Source organism: Aquarana catesbeiana, linkage group LG01 (genome assembly GCF_042186555.1).
Source record: "Aquarana catesbeiana isolate 2022-GZ linkage group LG01, ASM4218655v1, whole genome shotgun sequence".
In the NCBI taxonomy this organism is placed as follows: domain Eukaryota; kingdom Metazoa; phylum Chordata; class Amphibia; order Anura; family Ranidae; genus Aquarana; species Aquarana catesbeiana.
The window spans coordinates 170,105,151-170,127,470 of NC_133324.1; the positions used below are offsets into that span (position 1 = coordinate 170,105,151).

Consider the following 22,320-nt stretch of genomic DNA (forward strand, 5'->3'; position numbering starts at 1 on the left):
GATTTTTTGGGGCCAATATATTAGGCCGATTTCTTTTTTTTTTTTTCCCTTCATCTCATAAAATCTAACAGTTAGACCCCTTTTACACTGGGGCGATGCGCTGGCAGGATGTTAAAAAAAAGTCCTGCAAGCAGAATCTTTGGAGCGGTGTATACCGCTCCTCCACCACTCCTGCCCATTGAAATGAATGCGCACCGCAGCCGAAGCGCCTGCAAAGCGTTTTGGCAGCAGCGCTTCAGGGGCGCATTTAATCCCTTCTTCGGCCGCTAGCTGGGTTATAAGCGCCCCGCTAGCAGCCGAATAGCGCCGCTAAAATGACGGTAAAGCGCCGCTAAAACTAACAGCGTTTTACCGTCAACGCCTGCCCGCTCCAGTGTGAAAGCAGCCTTAAGTAATAAGTGATACAGAAATTTTTTTATATTTAAACATTTATTAAACAAAACAAACCTCCAATCATTTCACTTGTATGTATAATTTAGATTAAAAAAAAAATAACTATATCTTAAATATTTAATACACAAAAATAGGTAATCAAAACTTTTGGACAAAAAAAAATGGGCTAACTTTACTGCTTTTTTTTTTTTTTTTTTTTATTTCATTTGTGTATTTTTTTTTTAAAAATTGCGTTTGAAAGACCGCTGCGCAAATACCGTGTGACATAAAATATTGCAACAACCGCTATTTTATTCCCTAGGGTCTCTGCTAGAAAAAATATATATAATGTTTGGGGGTTCCAAGTGATTTTCTAGCAGAAAATACAGCATTTTTACTTGTAAGCAACAAGTGTCAGAAAAGATTTAGTCTTTAAATGGTTAAACTGAAAACTTCTCCACGGAGTTCAGTCTATTGATAAAAGAACCTGAAAGAGATACAATGTATCTTCTTATCAGACTTGGCAGGCTGCCCAGAGGAGGAGAGAAGAAAACTTCAGACAACTTGCACTGTCTATTACAGAAGTCATTTGCAAGTCCCGCTGAAGGTATAATCGGCTTTTTTTATCAGCACAATCGATGCCGATTAAGTAAAAAGAGCCAAATATCGGCCGATATATCAGTCGACCTCTAATTTTATGGTTTACCTAATTCACACAAGAATTAATAGAGCCCTGAAATTCAGTATTGGAGCAGGGATTTTTTGTGTTTTTTCTCCCCCCATTACACTTTCTACTCATGAACTTGCATATGTGCACAACCAAATACTTTTGGATGCAACTAGATTTAATACAGATTTGAAGGGGTATGAATAGTTTGCACTTAAAAATATGCATTTATAGTCTACAAAAATCAAATATAAACTAAAAAAATCTACTTTTTATTGGAACAGTAGTATAAACATGTGTTACATTAATGTACTTGGGCAAAAAAAAAAAAAATAAAAAGGCATGGAAATGATGCTCCAGCATTTGACAATATAGTTAGAAGGGCCCTGCTCAAAAGCTACAAGGGTAGGACACTAAAAATTAGACACATTAAAAATCACATTAGAAAAGCAGGGATACAAATCAAGCTAATAACAACCATAGCAAACCTTTTTGGTTATCAGAAGTCCTCACCCCAAACCTATAAATTGCAGGATTCTCATAAGCAAAAACAGAAAAAACCTTAAGGAGGTGGAGATCTACCTGAACAACATGGGAGAAGTCAAAGGCCACGGGGCACAGTGTTGTCTCCTCTCACACCAGATTTGAACCTCTAATTGCCATACTATCATGTAGCAAACGCATGCATTTTATGGCAATCATGGGTTTAAATCAGGTGGTGAGGAAGCAACATATCGCCTCCTCAGCACCTGTCAAACACAATCAGATCGTTTTTCATTTGTGAATGAACCCTTACTATTCTGAGGCCCCCATAAGGCTGCTTTCACACTGATGTGCTGCGGTTTACCCACACATCTGGTGCAGCACAGTCTATCTTCAAATTTCCTGGGTTAGCTGCGCTTTGCCATAGACTTCTATTATATACTGCAGGTGTGGTGCACTTTCTCGCCGATGCCCCCCGCCTCTGGCCGCATGCGGTATTGCATCCCATTGAAGTCAATGCGGAAGAAATTATTTTCATTTCCATTCCACATACAGTACTGCATACACCAGCAGTGGTTGTGGAACGAATCATCTGAGTTTACATTATTTCTTATGGGGAAATTTGCTTTGATATACGAGTGCTTTGGATTACAAGCATGCTTCTGGAACGAATTTTGCTCATAATCCAAGGTATTACTGTACTAGCATTCTTAAAAACAAAAAAATATGAAGAAGAAGCAACATTGTTGCAAGGACAATTTATTTTAGAGAAATAAACAGTTCATCTCAAAATTAAAATGTATTTTTTTTGGGAAGTAACAACTGTACCATTATAATCAATGATTGAAACTTGCATTTGGCTATATAGTGCAAATTTTCATGCTCGAAAACACATTTTAGCCAAACGCTAATTTGCAAATTTACTATTGCTCCTGGTAAAAAATGAATGGGAGTTAAAATTAGAGTATTTTGCATGTCTAAGCATGCGCACTTGTATTGGTACATAGTTGTAAAGAGAGGGGGACTTTCAATGATATTTCAGTTTATATATCACTTTTTTTTAGCAGTTTAAAAGCAGATTATCTTTAAACAATATACCACCTATTTAAGTACCATTTAGGCTATCATATCATGCTCAAAACATTATTTCCATGTGCAGTTCCCGTGTTTCTAGCAAGAGTAAGGCCTCATGCACACGGAACGTTTTTTACAGCCACTTTTCTGAGCGTTTTTTGCAGCTTAAAAATGCCTGTCTATGTTAGTCTATGGCTTCATGCCCACCTAGGCGTTTCTGAGCTGCAAATGGCATAGGCGTTTTTAAGCTGTAAAAAAAAACCCAGGACCAGTGGGTTCTGAGAGACGTTTTTCAGCTGTAAAAACGCTCTAACGCTGATAAACGCTCAAAAACGCTCAAAAACGTCGTTCACCAACATTTTTTAATGTTTTTGATCCATTGAAAAAAAAAAAAAATTTTTGAAAAAAAAAAAAAAAAAAAGTTAAAAAAACGCTAACGATGAAAAACGCTCAAAAACGCTATTGCAAAAAACGTTGAAAAAAACTGAAAAAAGTTTTTAAAAATCACTGCAAAGATACTGGCGGTTTCATAACGTTATTTTAACATCCCGTGTACATGAGGCCTTATGATTTGGACGGTCTCTGTTGTCTGGGAGCTATAGTGAATTTGATTTTGGGAGAATTTTTTCCCAAGCACTATAGTGATTTCCATTTCCGTGCTAATTAGCACGATTTGGCTATTTTGAGAGTATTTATTCGCGCATTCGCATATTCTCTCTATAGTAAATCAAGCCCTGTGTGACGCAGTGAAATGTGTGTCAGACTGCTCCTTACCAGAGCCAGCACTACACTAGCCTACACAGTAAAATACTTTGCAGGCTAGAGTAATGTAGCCTAAGGCCTGGTAAGTTGCACTATATTACATTTTTTTTTTAGGTAATACTACTATTCACAAAATCTCCACAGAGAAAAGGGCTCTGCAACCAGGCATCCAAGTATTTATGAGAAAGTTTAAGGAAACATGATGTCACTATAAGGAGTGTGCAGATAAAGATGTCCCAAGGCCGGGGAGACATGTACTCTAAGGGTCGGTTCACACTGGGACGACTTGGGATCCGACTTGTACGCCCTCAAGTCGCCCCAAGTCGCCCCAGAAAGAGATTCACATTTAAGTGAATGGGAGCGTCTGAATAGACACTACTGAAGTCGCTCCGACTTCAGAGCGTACTCCCTGTACTACTTGGATCCGACTTGGTAGGCGACCTGTACCATAGAAATCAATGGAAGTCGCCTCCAAGTCGGATCTCTCTCTCAAAGTCAAGCGACTTTGCAGGGAAAACCCCTCCCTCCCAGAGAGCTGATTGTCCTGTGATTGGCCACAGCCGAAGTCGCCTGTCCTGGAGGCGACTTGAAGTCGCGTTGTAATTTGCTAAAGTCGCGCTGAAGTCGCGCTGAAGTCGCGCCGAAGTCGCGTTGAAGACGCGTTGAAGTCGCCGTGCAAAGTCGCGTTAAAGTCGTGTTGCCCCTGTGTGAATCGAGCCTTAGTAGAGCACAGAGCCTGAAGAAAATATGTAGTTACATATAATTGTATTATGGAAAACATGTCGCTACAAATACATGTATAAGTCCTCGCTTATTCAGGTGCGCCTAAAGTGATACTAAAGGATCGTTTTTTATTTTTTTTAAAAAGCAAACATGTCATACTTACCTCCACTGTGCAGCTCCTTTTGCACAGAGTGGCCCCGAACATCCATTTCTGGTGGCCCTCGGTGGCTCTTGCGGCTCCTTTCCGCATTAGATAACCCCCTTGGAGAAGCGCTCTCCCAAGGGGGTTACCTTGCAGGTGCGCTCCCGAGTCCAGCATTCGGCATCCATAGAGGCCGAATACAGGACTCGGCCCCTCCCCCCACGTCATTGGATTTGATTGACAGCAGCGGGAGCCAATGGCTGTGCTGCTTATCAATCTATCCAATCAAGAGCCAGGGACCCGTGGAGAGAGAGACGGCGCCGACGGAAATTCGGGGCTCAGGTAAGTAAAACGAAGGGCTAGGGGGCAAGATGTTTTTTCACCTTAATGCATAGGCCTTTACATCCCCTTGAAGCATACACCTAAGATACCAATTGGGTTGCAGCAATTGCACGGGCACAGTCGCTGCCCCCAATTTGACATCTGTGCAGGTGCATGTCCCCAAACTTACACTGTGTTCAGGGGCCCACTAGAGCTGGGTGATTTTCTCCAAAAAAAAATCTATGATTTTTTTTAAAAAAAACTAGATTCACGATTCGAATTGAGTTTTGTTTTTTTTTTTATGGACAAAAAAAAACCTGAGGAGCTGCGGGCAGGAGTTTTTAGGCGAGGCCGCGGCTTTGGCCTAGTCCGCGGCGTCCGGCCTCGCGGACTAGGCTAAAGCTGCGGCCCCACCTAAAAACTTCTACCCGCAGCTGCTCAGGACCGGCGCGGTGTCAGCGCCGGTCCTGGTGAAAGAAAAAAAAAATCAATTTGCTGAAAATTTGAATCGATTTGACCTTTCAACTCGATTCAAATCGATTTTTTTTCCCAGCCCTAGGGCCCACATATGCACCCACGCAGATATCATATTGGGCATAGGTGGTTGTGTCTGTCCCTCCGCTGCATCCCTTAACATGAATAGGACTGCCTGATTAGGATAAATGGAACATCTGTGCATCCCATGCAGGCAAACGCGGCCCTCTCATGGGTGTATACTTAAGTACATCTGTGTGGACGAGGCCTTATGTGGAGTGTTTTACTACATACCCTGAGGCCCAGCGCCTTGGAAACCAAGCACCTAAAGAGGTTGTAAAAGCACACATTTTTTAAGACTAACTAAAGGTTCAAACATACTGTATATGACCAATGGCTCTAAATATTTTCATACAAAAATGTATGATTGCTGAAATCTGCATCTTTTGAACTGCACTGAGCCACGATTCATAACAGTGCTACTTGTGAGGCGACTTCACAGGTCAAAGTCATCTGACAAGTTGCACCCCATTTGCAGCAATGGAACCATTGAAATTGCTCCAACTCAAACTGCAGACTTAAATGAATTTGCACCGGTGTCAGCATGCCGCACATGAAATGGCACTGATATTCGGCTTTGAAGTTGCGCTGAAGTAACTCCATTATAACCTCCCCAACATACATCGAAGTGTAGGGAATCATGTGATGGCAGGGTGTAATACACAGTAAAGACCTAGCCAAATCTGTCTGCAGGAGATTTTATAGAACTAGGGCAGCATGGTGACTTAGTAGTTAGATCTTATACCTTGCAGCAGTGGGGTCCATGGCTCAAGTCCTGGCCAGGGCACTATCTGCATTGAGTTTGCATGTATCCCCAGTGCGTCTACGGGTTTCCGCCCAGACTCCAAAGACATGCTGCTACTTATGCCGCGTACACACGGTCGGACTTTTCACCTGCAAAAGTCTGACGGACGCCGCCGGACCAAGTCCGGCGGACAATCCGACCGTGTGTGGTCTCCATCGGACTTCCGACGGACCGTTTCGGGCGGAAATCCGACGTGCTTTAGATTTGAAGCCTGCTTCAAATCTTTACGTCGTACCTCCGCCGGACTCAGTTCCTGACGGAAAGCCCGTTCGTCTGTATGCTAGTCCGAAGGACCAGATACGACGGAGGAGCAGGTTACTGCATCTCGCGCTCGCTGCAATAGGAAAAACTAATTTTCCCATTGCGGCGAGCGCGGGGGGCATCCCAGGCCCTTAGGTCTGGTATGGAACTTTAAGGAGAACCCCCTACGCCAAAAAACCGGCGTGGGGGTCCCCCCAAAATCCATACCAGACCCCGATCCGAGCACGCAGCCCGGCCGGTCAGGAAAGGGGGTGGGGACGAACGAGCGCCCCCCCCCCTCCTGAACCGTACCAGGCCGCATGCCCTCAACATGGGGGGGTGCTTTGGGGGAGGGGGCACCTTGCGGTGCCCCCCCACCACAAAGCACCTTGTCCCCATGTTGATGAGGACAAGGGCCTCTTCCCGACAACCCTGGCCGTTGGTTGTCGGGGTCTGCGGGCGGGGGGCTTATCGGAATCCGGGAGCCCCCTATATTAAGAGGGCCCCCAGATCCCGGCCCCCCCACCCTATGTGAATGAGTATGGGGTACATGGTACCCCTACCCATTCACCTAGGTAAAAAGTGTCAATAATAAAACACAACACAGGTTTTTAAAATAATTTATTAAACAGCTCCGGGGGGGGGTCTTCTTCCGTCTTCGGGGGTCCCTCTGGTTCAGCTTCTCCCGGCGTCCGGTTGGTTCTTCTCCGCTCTCCGGCCTCTTCTCCCGGTGTCCCAGGTCTTCGGCCGGCCCCTCCGCTGTCTTCAGGTAGCTCTATTGCCAGCGGAGGTCCGGGCTTCTTGGCTTCTTGTGTTCTCTTCTCTTCTCTTCCCCCAGATGTTGACACGACGCTCTCTCCGGCTGGACTGGTCTCTGAGGGCTGCGTTGTGACTTATATAGGCGGAGACCCCGCCCCCATATGATGTCACAGTCCCTGGGCATGCTGGGACTGTGACGTTTTAGGGGGCGTGGTCGACCTATTTTGCACAGAAGAATGGTCAAAAAATTCTCTCAAGATGTACAAAGCTGGTAGAGACATCCTCAAAAAGACTTGCAGCTGTAATTGCAGTGAAAGGTGGTTCTACAAAGTATTGACTCAGGGGGGCTGAATACAAATGCACACCACACTTTTCAGATATTTATTTGTAAAAAAATTTACAATAAAAAATGTACCAATTAGGTGACTCGTGAAGGCAATTAGTCCCACTAGATTTTAGTTAGGGGTATCAGAGTAAAGGGGGAGAATACAAATGCACTCCACATTTTTCAGATATTTATTTGTAAAAAATTTGGAAAACCATTTATCATTTTCCTTCCACTTCACAATTAGGTGTCACTTTGTGTTAGTCTATCACAAAAAATACCAATAAAATACATTTACGTTTTTGGTTGTAACATGACAAAATGTGGAAAATCTCAAGGGGTATGAATAATTTTTCAAGGCACTGTATATACTGTGTGTGTATATATATTTAGCAGAGGCCCTATAGAATAAAATGATGGGTGTTGCAATTTTTTATGTTACACAGTATTTGCGTTTTTTATGCAAATGTTTTTGGATAAAATACACAATGAATTGATGAAATTTATTGCACACAAACACAATATAATAGTACATTTTTGGTAAAATATAAAAGATGATGTTACGCTGGGTAAATAGATACCTAACTTGTCATGCTTTTAAAATTGTGTATGCCCGTGGAATGGCACCAAACTACGGTACGTAGCCTCCCTGGCGGTTTTCCCGAGTGTGGCTCGGGGTTAAAATTCAGTACCATTAGCGGTAACCCCGAGCCACACTCGGGATCGCATTGCAGGATCCTGGGGCGGCGTTACTTACCTTGTTCCCGGGATCCTGCGATGTCCCCCGCAGTGTCCGAGGGCTCCGTCCTCCTCCGAAGCCTCTCCGTGCCAGGCTCCGTTCCCTGCGAGCGGCGCGACGCACGGGGGCGGAGCCTGGCGGCAAATTCAAAAAACTGTCAAAATCATAACACATACAGTACTGTAATCTTACAGATTACAGTACTGTATGAAATGATTTCACATCCCTTTTGTCCCCAGTGCTCTGGCCCATGCCCTGCATGCAGTTTTACATGATATACACTGTTCTTTCTGCCTGGAAACTGGAGATTGTCCATAGCAACCAAAAAGTGTCCCTTTACGTCAAAAGTGGCTTTAGACCAGCTAGAAAACAGCGATAATAAATTAGAACACTTGCAGAATTGAGCGATAGTGAATTGTGGGGAAATTTATTTTATTACTATTTTTTTTAATTTTTTTTTAATTATTTATTTTTATTTATTATATTATAATTTATGTTTTTGTGTTTCAAACTTTATCATACCCGGGATATCTACTAGACTCTGGTTTGGACAGATTTAAGTGTGTTATTGTTAAGATTTACAGACCTACAATATAAAACGCCAAATTTCCATGCAAAATAATGGTACCGCTTTCAGCACCTAAAATCCGAAATAATCATACCGCCAGGGAGGTTAAAATTCTCCATAGCCAAGGCTTTAAACGCCTTTACAGGTTACAAGTTTAGAAATACAGAAGAGTTCTGGCACTAGAATTATTGCACTCGCTCTGACATTCGCGACAATAGCTCACAAGTGTGGTGCGATCACCATTTACATATGTGTGAGTTGCTTACTTATGGGTTCACATTTGCGCTTAGGGACTGGGGCACTTTACATTTTGTTTTTTTATTTATTTTATCTAAAACTTCTTTATTACACAATCTCTTTAAAAAAAATTGTAATAACTTTATTGCTATCACAAGGGATGAACAACATCCCTGGTGACAGCATGAGTCATGACAGGTCTATTAGAGCCCAGATCTCTCCTCTGGTCTCCAATGCAGCTGATCAGACAGAGATATCTGTCTGATCGGCTGCTTTCCTACAGTCAGAGAGTGGTTATACTGAACCTGAACTCAAAATTATTATTATTACTATACAGGATTTATATAGCGCTGACAGTTTACGCAGCGCTTTACAACATTTGGGCAGACAGTACAATTACAATACAATTCAATACAGGGGGGAAGCAGAGCCCTGCTCGTTAGAGCTTACAATCTAGGAAGGAGGGTCAAGTTATACAAAAGGGTAATAGCTGTGGGGGATGAGCTAACGGAGAAAATAGTGCAGTTGTTAGATGGAGGCAGGATAGGCTTCTCTGAAGAGGAAAGTTTTCAGGGATCGCCTAAAAGTGTATACATCTGTCTGTCTGACAGATTGGGGTAGGGAACTCCAGAGGATGGGCGAGGCTCGGGAGAAGTCCTGGAGGCGGATATGGGAAGAGGTGATGAGGGAGCTAGAGAGCAGGAGGTCTTGGGAGGAACGAGAAGGACGATTAGGTTGGTATTTTGAGACTAGGTTAGTGATGTAGCTGGGGGCAGAGTTGTGGATGGCTTTGTAACTTATTGTTAGTATTCTGAATTTAATTTGTTGGGCGAGTGGCAGTCAATGGAGGGATTGGCAGAGAGGGGTAGAAGACACTGAGCGGTTTTTAAGGTGGATGAGTCTGGCAGCAGCATTCATGATGGACTGAAGGGGAGATAGTCTATCTAGAGGTAAGCCAATGAGGAGGGAGTTGCAGTAGTCAAGGCGAGAGATAACCAGGGAGTGAATCAGGAGCTTTGTGGTTTCATTGGTTAGAAAGGGACGTAGTTTGAGGTTGAGGCGGCAAGCTTTGGAAAGTGATTGGATGTGGGGCCGAAAGGAGAGTTCAGAATCCAGGATAACACCATAGCACGCTGACATGTGGGGATGGGTGGATGGTTGTGCCATTGCTATTCACAGAAGTCAGGGGAAGAGGCACGTGGGGGAGGAAATATTATAAACTCGGTTTTGGTCAAGTTGAGTTTGAGGAAGTGATGTGACATCCATACAGATATGTCGGTTAGTAAGTTAGTGATGCGTGAGGAGACTGATAGAGAGAGTTGAGGGGTGGAGAGATAGATTTGTGTGTCGTCAGCGTAGAAATGATATTGAAAGCCGTAAGAGGCTATCAGCTGACCCAGGGATGAGGTGTAGATTGAAAATAAAAGAGGTCCAAGAACAGAACCTTGGGGGACCCCGACAGAGAAGGGAAGAGGAGTGGAGGAAGTAGAATTGTAAGTGACTCTGAATGTAAAATGTAAAGCTTTGCTGTTCTGTATGGAAATGTTGATTTTGCCTAAGCAGTAAAATGAAAAGTCGGTTCCCTTGAATTCTTCCTGATAAATAGCAATGCACTCCTGTGTCTATAGCCCCACAGTGTAAGGACTAAGGCACTGCTGCAATGAAGGAGCACTGATCAAGACTGCAACGCTCTGCAGGCTCCAATGCAAAAAAAAAAGCATTTTAATGCACATTTTTTATTTTAATAAAGTGGACCTGCAAAAAATTTAAAAAATTGAACAGGCAGGCTCTTTATTGTAGAAGGGAAGTGCAATGTTTATTCTGCCAAAAAATTTACATACCTGCCTTTTTGCAATGCTCTGTAGAATATACATGAAGGTGAGCATACGCAGCTCCAATACCAGCACAGTGCCAATGTACTTGGATAAATGACTCCCACGCATTCACGGGAGTGACATCATTCCGCATCAGCCAATCAATATGGCTGAAGACTCAGCACCCAAAAGACGGGGGAAGATGCCAGCGCCAGTGAGAATCCTCACCGAGGTTCGGACCGCTGGAGCATAGGTGAGTATACTTGCTTTAAGTCTCTGCTTTAACGTGGGTGCATTTATAACAATTTTGCAAAAGGTGGACTGCTCATTCATTAGGGCTCATTCACCCCAGAACATGGTGCAGGAAAGGCACATTTTCCAAACTGCCCAGGAATGCGTTGCCCTTGTAAGATACAAGCGAGTGCCTTTGATTGTGAATGGCACCCCAAACGCGTCTAATAAACACAGCACGGTGGAGGCCACTAAATTACATGGGACCATGCGATTTGGTATGGTGTGATCTTTAAAAGTTGTGCCTGCCATACTTTTTGCGCCTGTGTGTTTTGAAGCCCATTGAAATGAATGAGCTGTCAAAAATGGAACGTGTAAAAATGCTGTTTTCTGGTGGAAACCGGCCCTTAAACTGGTTCTAAAGGTTAAAGGTTTTTAACCTTCATGCATTCTATTTGTGCAGCAGCCGCCCTAATACTTACCTGAGCCCATCACAATCCAGCAATGTGCACAAGAACATCGGCTCTCCGGGGACCTACCCTCCATATTGGCTGAGACAGCAGCAGAAGACATTGGCTCTCACTGCTGTCAGTCACAGCCAGTGAGTCAATGAGGAGAGAGAGGGGGCGGGGCAGAGTCACGACTGTGTGTGTGAATGGACACGCAAGGGCAGCAGCTCGGGAGCCTCCAGAGCAAGTTGCTTGCTGTGGGGGCACTAGGCAGGAGGGAGGGGCCAGGGGCGCCAACGGGGGACTCAAGAAGAGGAGAATTGGGTCTGCTCTGTGCAAAACCAATACACAGAGCAGGTAAGTATTTGTTATTTTCTTTTTTTTATTGCTGTTAGAAGTTTTGTTTAATCTAATATTTAGCCATTAACAAATGAATGAATGGATTAGATTTTTACAGAATAATTGAGTTGTGTATATATATATATATATATATATATATATATATATATATAGATAGAGAGAGAGAGAGAGAGAGAGAGAGAGAGAGAGAGAGAGAGAGAGAGAGAGAGAGAGAGAGAGAGAGACACATATATCTCTCTCTATATATATATATATATATATATATATATTTATATCTTCTAGATATGGATAAAGTGAAATTATAAAGACTCTTATGCCCCGTACACACGGTCGGACTTTGTTCGGACATTCCGACAACAAAATCCTAGGATTTTTTCCGACGGATGTTGGCTCAAACTTGTCTTGCATACACACGGTCACACAAAATTGTCGGAAAATCCGATCGTTCTAAACGCGGTGACGTAAAACACGTACGTCGGGACTATAAACGGGGCAGTGGCCAATAGCTTTCATCTCTTTATTTATTTTGAGCATGCGTGGCACTTTGTCCGTCGGATTTGTGTACACACGATCGGAATTTCCGACAACGGATTTTGTTGTCGGAAAATTTTATCTCCTGCTCTCAAACTTTGTGTGTCGGAAAATCTGATGGAAAATGTCCGATGGAGCCCACACACGGTCGGAATTTCCAACAACAAGGTCCGATCACACATTTTCCTTCGGAAAATCCGACCGTGTGTACGGGGCATTATACTTCTATACATATTGTTATAATCTTCATAAGCATTCCTATGGAGAACCAAACGTGTTAGTAATTAGGAATCTTGAGTTAGTTTCCCTCACCTTCCACCATCACGAGAAGAAAAACTTTTACATCTTAAGAAATGTGAAACCTATGTTTTAGTTAAGATTATAAGTTTTTTATACTACAATATTTCTTGATTAGGATATTAATAGGAACATTGGGTTTTCAATGAATATAATATATGAGCATATGTAGTATTTGATCGTAAAGTAAAGGAAACTTATATTGTATACGTTAAAAGGTTTCACACATTGTTCTTGCCCACTCCTCAGGAATGCCAATGCATAGAGACTGAGCAACTCCCACCATTACGTGAGGGGGTTAACGCCTGCGGTTTTCTGTAGAACTGCAAGACAAATGAGAACATTAACCCAGCCTTTTTAGGAAGGAGGGGTCAGATTTTAGGAGTAAAAGCTAGGAACAGAAGCACAGTGGAGCAGATTTGCTTCAGACACACCAGGAGGAAACTTCATTCACTTTATGTTATTTTTACATTTTGATATTGTTCTTGTAATATTTTGCTGTTTTATTATTAAATCAATTTTTGAGTTTTAACACGAGAACTGAACGGATTTTCTTGGAACTTTTCTCATCAATATCATTTACAGAATATCATTATTAATACAGAAATAACAGTATTTTAACAATTGCCTTTACTATCAATTTAAAGTGGAACTACAGTAAACTCTCTCAATCAATATTAACTATTATCTTAACTAATATCAATGTTGAATCCTTATGCTGCTAGCATTAGTAAATAGATAGGAGGCTGTATATTATATTTACTTGTTTTAAACTTTTTTTTTTTACATTTCTTCGGTTGCTTCCTGGTTTCTGGCCTAGGCCAAAATGAAGTCATCCATCCCAGGAGTGCTCAGGGGCATTATTTTGTCTTTCATTTGGAGAAGGGGAGGAGGGGTTTTCTCAGCTAAGCATACCCTCCTGCCTGCATGCTTGAGCTAAAAGCAGATGGATTCCAGGAAATAAATGCTACATGAATAATTTGCCCTTACTCAAGAGTGCAACAGCCAGAAATGCTAGGCATTGTTTTTTAACCACATCCTGTCTGTCCTATAGCAAAATGACAGCCGGTGCGGGGGTTCCATTATCTTGACTGGATGTCAAGATAATGGATAAAGGATGTCTCTGAGATCTGAAGAAAATGCGGAAGCATTGAAACGCGTCATCTGACACGTCCAGATGTCATTTCCGCAGCCTCCACTCTAGTGAATGGTGTGCTCCACGCTGGTCCTTATCCTGTTCCGGCTTCCATCTTCCGGTCCCTGAGAAGATGCCGGCCTTACTTTGCTGACACCGTGGTTCTCCTGCTCCCCCCATGCCATAGCCCTCACCAGCAGAGGACTACACATCACGGACAGCCTGTTTACATCTCCCACAGCGTCTTGCACCATCTTGGGACCCTGCACTGAGAGCTGCTGCGGTTTTGCCTATGGGCCATCTTAATGTCATTACATGCCTTATCCATACTGTACCATTGTGAGTAGCCATTTGGCCGTTCATTTTTATATTCATTCAATAAAGTTTTTTTTTTTGGATACTGCACTTAGATTGGTGCACCTTTTTATCTCCACATTGCCTTCCAGAGTTTTCGCTTCTACTCCCAAGGGAGCTGCCGCTGGTGCCTAGTATCACCTTTAGTTGAACTTTCCATTATTTTGGGACTTCAGTTTCTTAGCGTATATGTGTTTAGACATTACCATCATTCCCCCATATACGCATACATTATGGTCTTATACCGTCTCTTTGGACACTATAATAATTTTTATTTTATCCTGATTGCTTTTCATGTTTGGCTGGTACTTTGCGCCATTTCTCCTTTGCTGTCACTGAATAGCAGTGCTGCCTATGAGTGCCTATCAGTGCCACCTATCAGTGCTGCATAGCAGTGCCTCCTTATCAGTGCCGCCTATCAGTGCCCACTCATCAGTGCCGCATATTAGTGTCTCCTCATCACTGACTGCCCATCAATGGCGCCTCATCAGTGCTCGTCAGTGAAGGAGCAAATTTACTTATTTACTAAAATGTATAAACAGAAACTAAGAAAAACTTTTTTTTTCAAAATTTTCTGTATTTTTTAATTTGTTTAGCAAAAAAAAAAAATTAAAACCCCAGAGATGATCAAATACCACCAAAAGAAAGCTCTATTTGTGGGGAAAAAATCCATATGGGTACAGTATTGCATGACCGCGCAATTGTCATTGAGCCTGGGTTCAAACATACGTAATGTGGGAACCTTCGCGATTCCAGCACCGGTTTCCGCATCGCTCCTCTCACACTGCCCTCTGTGAACCGCTGCGGGTGTCAATACAATGTTTATGACAACCTCCGATCGGTTCACAGATCGCAGTGCGAACTGTGAACTCGCACAGCAATCAGCTAGCATGAGTGTGAACACCCAATGTGATCCGAATTCAGTGCGGGAAAAAAAAAGTCCCTGCACCTTTTTTGTGTGAATTTAATACGAGTTCAGACAAACAACTGTATGGCTGAACTCACATTGCACAGACATCGCATGCGATCGGCCCCGCAGTGCGAGTGTGAATCACATGTGATCGAACAAGTGTGAACCTGGGCTCAAAGGGTGAGAACTGGCCTGGGCAGGAACGGGGTGAACGTGCCCAGTATTGAAGTGGTTAAAGTGATTTCTCAGCAAAACAAATAATGAAGACTCGGATGGATGGATGTGGTGGGGGGAGGGGGGGTTGCACTGAATATTAATTAATAGTGTTTTTGATTTGTGTTGCTCAGATGCAATGCGGTTCTGCTTTAAGCACAGGACATAGCAGGTACTTTCCAGTATGGAGGATCATGTGACACAGTGCTGGCTGATGGGTAATCCATAGCTCTGTGTAATATTCTCTGGCCTCTTCTACATACACAGGACTTCCCTGTCACTCCTGATGGCTGAACAGAAAGTCTGTCCATAGACGATGCTGGGAGGATCCTGCCTTCTCCTGCAGGCGCACACTATACATTGTATGATCCCTATAAACACTCCGGATCACACTACATACACAATCATACAAATCACCTTCCTATAGCACACATGTGTACACAGCGGATGTATACATAGAGGAGAGGGACAGCCTTATATACATTCTCTTTTCACCCCCTTCCAAGTTATCAGCACTGATCGGCCAATATATGGCCAGGGAAGGGAAGTACCTGATGGTCTGGCCACTGTAAGGTCTCCTCTCTCCTGGCTGAGCGTTTGATGTGACTGCCGCTTGTCAGCGCTGCTGGGCGGGGATACGGTCTATGGCTTGGAGGAGAAAGGCTAGTGGGCGGGGATACGGTCCATGAATGGGAAGAGAAAGGCTAGTGGGCGGGGATACGGTCCATGGCTGGGAGGAGAAAGGCTAGTGGGCGGGGATACGGTCCATGAATGGGAAGAGAAAGGCTAGTGGGCGGGGATACGGTCCATGAAAGGGAGGAGAGAGGCTACTGGGCGGGGATACGGTCCATGAATGGGAGGAAAGAGGTTAGTGGGCGGGGATACAGTCTATGGCTGGGCGGAGAAAGGCTAGTGCGCGGGGATACGGTCCATGGCTGGGAGGAGATAGGCTAGTGGGCGAGGATAATACAGTACATGGCTGGGATGAGAGAGGCTAGTGGGTGGGGATACGGTCCATGGATGGGAGGAGAGAGACTGGTGGGTGGGGCATCGTGCTTGTCAGCGGTGTTGGGAATGCATAGGATAAGCTGGTGGGAGGTGTCCTCATTGCTTACCATTGCTGATGGGAGGGGGCATAATACCCAGCAGGGAGGGGATAGGCTGATGGGCGGGGACATTGTCCCTGGTAGGGTGGGGATAGATTAGTGGGAGAGGTGATTGTGCCTGACAGGGAGGGGAGAGGAAGTGTGCAGTCCGGGTAGACCACCACGCTCCTCCTCCTCCAGTTGCAGCTTGTGCTTGTTGTGTCCCAGCACAGACACTGAGATCGGGGCTCCTATACTCCACCATGATGGCTGATCACTAGATGCCGTCACCCCGCACTGCCTTCCCTGACACTTCATACAGACTCCCGGCATCAGGAGAGGAGACAGCCCTGCCTGGACATGGAGCCCGCATCGAACGGCAAGTACCTGCGGGAGTGATGTGGAGGGCTCGGGGCACACGTGAATGACTGTCACCCCCTAGATGATCAGAGAGAGGCTTCCAGCATCATGGTTGCATGCCTGTCATTCCTCCCCTCCCTCCTCCCTGTGTCCTCAGTGTAAACATTGGAGGATCCATCATACTGGATCTGTGTGTATGGAGGGAGGAGGACACCAAGGGCTGTCACTGCCCAGTCCTGGGACCTCAATGTCCTCATCTACTGACAGCCTACTGTCATCGTATGTGAAGGTCAGAGGGACAGCACTGTGCACATAGGGGAGATATGTCCCGTACGTGTCCCTTAGGGAGAAGTGTCCCCGTACGTGTCCCTTAGGGAGAAGTGTCCCCGTCCCGTACGTGTCCCTTAGGGAGAAGTGTCCGTGTCCCTTAGGGAGAAGTGTCCCGTTCCGTACGTGTCCCTTAGGGAGAAGTGTCCTGTTCCGTACGTGTCCCTTAGGGAGAAGTGTCCCGTTCCGTACGTGTCCCTTAGGGAGAAGTGTCCCTGTCCCGTACGTGTCCCTTAGGGAGAAGTGTCCCTGTCCCGTACGTGTCCCTTAGGGAGAAGTGTCCCTGTCCCGTACGTGTCCCTTAGGGAGAAGTGTCCCTGTCCCGTACGTGTCCCTTAGGGAGAAGTGTCCCCGACCCGTACGTGTCCCGTAGGGAGAAGTGTCCCCGTCCTGTACATGTCCCCGTCCCGTACGTGTCCCGTAGGGAGAAGTGTCCCCGTCCTGTACATGTCCCCGACCCGTACGTGTCCCGTAGGGAGAAGTGTCCCCGTCCTGTACATGTCCCCGTCCCGTACGTGTCCCGTAGGGAGAAGTGTCCCCGTCCTGTACATGTCCCCGTCCCGTACGTGTCCCGTAGGGAGAAGTGTCCCCGTCCCGTACGTGTCCCGTAGGGAGAAGTGTCCCCGTCCCGTACGTGTCCCGTAGGGAGAAGTGTCCCCGTCCCGTACGTGTCCCGTAGGGAGAAGTGTCCCCGTCCCGTACGTGTCCCGTAGGGAGAAGTGTCCCCGTCCCGTACGTGTCCCGTAGGGAGAAGTGTCCCCGTCCCGTACGTGTCCCGTAGGGAGAAGTGTCCCCGTCCCGTACGTGTCCCTTAGGGAGAAGTGTCCCCGTCCCGTACGTGTCCCTTAGGGAGAAGTGTCCCCGTCCCGTACGTGTCCCTTAGGGAGAAGTGTCCCCGTCCCGTACGTGTCCCTTAGGGAGAAGTGTCCCCGACCCGTACGTGTCCCGTAGGGAGAAGTGTCCCCGTCCTGTACATGTCCCCGTCCCGTACGTGTCCCGTAGGGAGAAGTGTCCCCGTCCTGTACATGTCCCCGTCCCGTACGTGTCCCGTAGGGAGAAGTGTCCCCGTCCCGTACGTGTCCCGTAGGGAGAAGTGTCCCCGTCCCGTACGTGTCCCGTAGGGAGAAGTGTCCCCGTCCCGTACGTGTCCCGTAGGGAGAAGTGTCCCCGTCCCGTACGTGTCCCGTAGGGAGAAGTGTCCCCGTCCCGTACGTGTCCCGTAGGGAGAAGTGTCCCCGTCCCGTACGTGTCCCGTAGGGAGAAGTGTCCCCGTCCCGTACGTGTCCCGTAGGGAGAAGTGTCCCCGTCCCGTACGTGTCCCGTAGGGAGAAGTGTCCCCGTCCCGTACGTGTCCCGTAGGGAGAAGTGTCCCCGTCCCGTACGTGTCCCTTAGGGAGAAGTGTCCCCGTCCCGTACGTGTCCCTTAGGGAGAAGTGTCCCCGACCCGTACGTGTCCCGTAGGGAGAAGTGTCCCCGTCCTTTATATGTCCTCATCCCGTACGTGTCCCATAGGGAGAAGTGTCCCTGTCCCGTACGTGTCCCGTACCTGTCCCGAAGGGAGAAGTGTCTCCGTCCCGTACATGTCCCGTAGGGAGAAGTGTCCCCGTCCTGTACATGTCCGTGTCCCGTAGGGAGAAGTGTCCCCGTCCCGTACGTGTCCCGTAGGGAGAAGTGTCCCCGTCCCGTACGTGTCCCGTAGGGAGAAGTGTCCCCGTCCCGTACGTGTCCCGTAGGGAGAAGTGTCCCCGTCCCGTACGTGTCCCGTACGTGTCCCCGTCCCGTACGTGTCCCCGTCCCGTACGTGTCCCCGTCCCCTACGTGTCCCTGTCCCCTACGTGTCCCCGTCCCCTACGTGTCCCGTAGGCAGAAGTGTCCCCGTCCCGTACGTGTCCCGTAGTGAGAAGTGTCCGTGTCCTGTACGGGTCCCCTAGGGAGAATTACACAGGTTATGAGGCTAATTTAATGCACATAAGACACTAAGTGAGTTTAATTACCAACTTAATCAGCCACAGAACCTGTGTAATTCATATATGTTTGGTTTTAAAGGGATGAGGTGGCAACCCCGTATGTGCCCTGTAGGGGGGGGGGGGAGTGGGCCCCGTCCCGCATGTGCCCTGTAGGGGGGGGACTGGGCCCCGTCCCGCATGTGCCCTGTAGGGGGGAGGAAAGTGGGCCCCGTCCCGTATGTGCCCCGTGGGGGGGAGGAAAGTGGGCCCCGTCCCGTATGTGCCCCGTGGGGGGGAGGAAAGTGGGCCCCGTCCCGTATGTGCCCCGTGGGGGGGGAGGAAAGTGGGCCCCGTCCCGTATGTGCCCCGTGGGGGGGGAGGAAAGTGGGCCCCGTCCCGTATGTGCCCCGTGGGGGGGGAGGAAAGTGGGCCCCGTCCCGTATGTGCCCCGTGGGGGGGGAGGAAAGTGGGCCCCGTCCCGTATGTGCCCCGTGGGGGGGAGGAAAGTGGGCCCCGTCCCGTATGTGCCCCGTGGGGGGGAGGAAAGTGGGCCCCGTCCCGTATGTGCCCCGTGGGGGGGAGGAAAGTGGGCCCCGTCCCGTATGTGCCCCGTGGGGGGGAGGAAAGTGGGCCCCGTCCCGTATGTGCCCCTTGGGGGGGAGGAAAGTGGGCCCCGTCCCGTATGTGCCCCGTGGGGGGGAGGAAAGTGGGCCCCGTCCCGTATGTGCCCCGTGGGGGGGAGGAAAGTGGGCCCCGTCCCGTATGTGCCCCGTAGGGGGGAGGAAAGTGGGCCCCGTCCCGTATGTGCCCCGTGGGGGGGAGGAAAGTGGGCCCCGTCCCGTATGTGCCCCGGAGGGGGGAGGAAAGTGGGCCCCGTCTCGTATGTGCCCCGGAGGGGGGAGGAAAGTGGGCCCCGTCCCGTATGTGCCCCGGAGGGGGGAGGAAAGTGGGCCCCGTCCCGTATGTGCCCCGGAGGGGGGAGGAAAGTGGGCCCCGTCCCGTATGTGCCCCGGAGGGGGGAGGAAAGTGGGCCCCGTCCCGTATGTGCCCCGGAGGGGGGAGGAAAGTGGGCCCCGTCCCGTATGTGCCCCGGAGGGGGGAGGAAAGTGGGCCCCGTCCCGTATGTGCCCCGGAGGGGGGAGGAAAGTGGCCCCCTTTCCGTATGTGCCCCGGAGGGGGAAGTGAGCCCCATCCCGTATGTATCCCGTAGGGGGAAGTGAGCCCTGTAGTGTGACCTTATGCCCACGTTTACCATGGTGCAGTATGTCATGCAGAGAGTTGCTAGTAAATCTGATCATGGTGACCAGTAATCTTCTAGATTGGTAATGATGGCAAATCACAGCACAGATGTATCTTACGTATACTTGCAGAAAGGTCTGCCTATTGTTTATGGGAACGCATACCCAAATAACAGGAAGTCTCTGTAGTTAGCTGACATTAGCCTGTAATTTACTTTCATTATGAATCCAGCCCTGTGATACAAGCACTGAAATCATGTGAAAGGTCGCTGTGTCTTCCCACTGCTTTCTCTTGCAAGTGTAAAAGATGCTTTTACAGCTGAGCTCCAGGGAGCGGGCTAACACACATCTGAAATACACACAAGGGGTCTGTTTTATCTGCCAAATTACTGGTATTTCTGTCTATTCAGTCCTGAGACTTGGACAGACCTGCCACATAGCACAGCCAGATGGAAAACACCACTGATTCTATTTTAACATTTATAGACTGTAGGTAGCAGATATGGTGGTGTCCTTCTCCACTCCCAGCCTGGTGACTGAACATTGAGGCTGGGTTCACACTTATGTGAAATGAACCCAGGTTTCCCGCCTCCAATTTGCTTAACAGGAGACTGTGACTGGCTCTCAATGGAGTCGGTTCACACACCTCTGGGGCGGACGTGGTCCACATTTGGAAAGGGTCCTGTGCGTCTTTGGCTCCGAATCAGGTGCAAATTCAGGCTAAAATTCAGACCTGATTCACAATCGGTGAATGGGGACGCACCGGTCTTCCTGTCGTGAGCCGCAGCCACAGCCAGTGTGAACTCAGCCTTAAAGTGGTTGTTAAGCCACTCTGTTCTCTTCACACAAACTTCTCTGTTTGCTAATGACAGGTGTCCCAGTGTATGTGCTTTATAAATAAAGTGCCATTCTATACCTGATTTCAGAGTGCCGCTTGGCGCTCACATGACTGGCCGCCTCTCTCTTCTCCCCGTCTGACAGCTACAGTGGAAGGGCCGAGAATCCCCCAGTGATGTCAGTCAGGAGGAGAGAGGCGGCCGATCACGTGAGCGGCACTCTGAAATCAGGTATAGAATGGCACTTTATTTATAAAGCACATACAGAGGCGGCCGATCACGTGAGCGGCACTCTGAAATCAGGTATAGAATGGCACTTTATTTATAAAGCACATACACTGGGACACCTGTCATTAGCAAACAGAGAAGTTTGTGTGAAAATGTAAGAGTCATTTAAAGCGGAACTTCAGTCATTTTTTTTTTTAATTTTCCATCTATTAAATCCTCTGCCCTTGTTTTAACTCTGGATAGTAAAACATTTTTTCTCATTTCGTCTTTCAGGACAGCACCTGGAGAGAGAGCGCAGCTCCACCCACTTCCCCAGGAAACCCTGCAGTCATTTTCTTCAAAGACCAGTCACTTCCACCATGGCCTCAGTTGTAGTGTTTCCTCCGCCATGGTGGAAGCGCTACAGGGAACCAAGGGTGTGCTACGCTCTCTCCAGGTGGGGATAGTAAGGGGCATACCTGTGTGTAGTCTGTGTGCATCTCCTCCTCTTCAAGCCCGGCGAGGGTTCAGGCTTTGCTGGGGGTCCCCGCTCTCTATAGACCAGCGGCTGCGGGCTGGAAAGAGGACGATGAGCTACACAAGGGTGTGAGCAGCCTCTCTGCTATTCCTGGCCTCCATGCTTTCCGGGTCCCGGGTGGCGAGCGTGTCATTTCCAGCCGGGGGCGGGACTTCCAGCGGTGCGCACGGCTTCCGGTTCCAGACGCTGGAATGCAGGGGGAGGAGGCGGCCTCAGCTGGTGTCATTTCCGGTCCTCGCAGCAGCGAAAGGACTGGGAAAAATCAAATATAAAAGAAGCCGAATGCCACTGGAGACTCGGCAACATTGATCCAGAGGACCTAGCGGTGGTGGCAAGAGCAGGAGCCACTAACACCACCTAGACCCAGGTAAGCAGGGGCAGAGGTCCTTGTATCTTTTCATCTATGGGTCTTGAGTTTTTCCCTCACTTACTCCCCGGGGGGGGGGGGGGCCTGCATCACTTTCCTTGGATCATAGCACCTAAGGAGAGGGTGTTTTGTTTTCTTTAGCATGGTGACTCAGTGGGGGGGGTCACTAGCTAGGTAAAGCTGCGGTAACAACAATGGGGCTAAACGGTTAGTTCTTCTGCTTGGCAGCTTGGGTATTCCCCTGGAGTACAAGGGAATTTGTTCGTTTGACCTGTTTATTTGTTAATAATGGTATGTGTATTTATTGGAGTTGGATTTTGGTGTATTTCAGACAAAAGCCAAGGAAAAAGCCAAGCATTCCTCCCCTCCCC

General features: G+C 47.6%; 2 protein-coding genes across 4 annotated transcripts in view; one reads left to right on the forward strand and one right to left on the reverse strand.

Annotated features, from left to right (window-relative positions):
• Positions 1 to 15,779, reverse strand: part of ERAP1 (endoplasmic reticulum aminopeptidase 1) — a 127,214-nt gene extending 111,435 nt beyond the window's left edge. Inside the window, exon 1 of the mRNA XM_073624558.1 lies at positions 15,597 to 15,779. The gene's annotated coding sequence lies outside the window, so the exon portion shown is untranslated. The remainder of the gene's footprint in view (positions 1 to 15,596) is intronic.
• LNPEP (leucyl and cystinyl aminopeptidase) overlaps positions 1 to 22,320 on the forward strand; it is a 207,777-nt gene that overhangs the window by 17,241 nt on the left and 168,216 nt on the right. For 2 of the 3 annotated variants that reach the window (XM_073624539.1, XM_073624538.1), the window contains exon 1: positions 16,228 to 16,509. The exons of the other annotated variant lie outside the window; for it this stretch is intronic. Coding sequence is in view for 1 of the 2 variants with exons in the window: in XM_073624538.1 (XP_073480639.1) it covers positions 16,491 to 16,509 (19 nt within the window). In the remaining variant the exon portion in view is untranslated. Of the gene's footprint in view, positions 1 to 16,227; positions 16,510 to 22,320 lie in introns of those variants that run through there. 3 annotated transcript variants of the gene reach the window in all.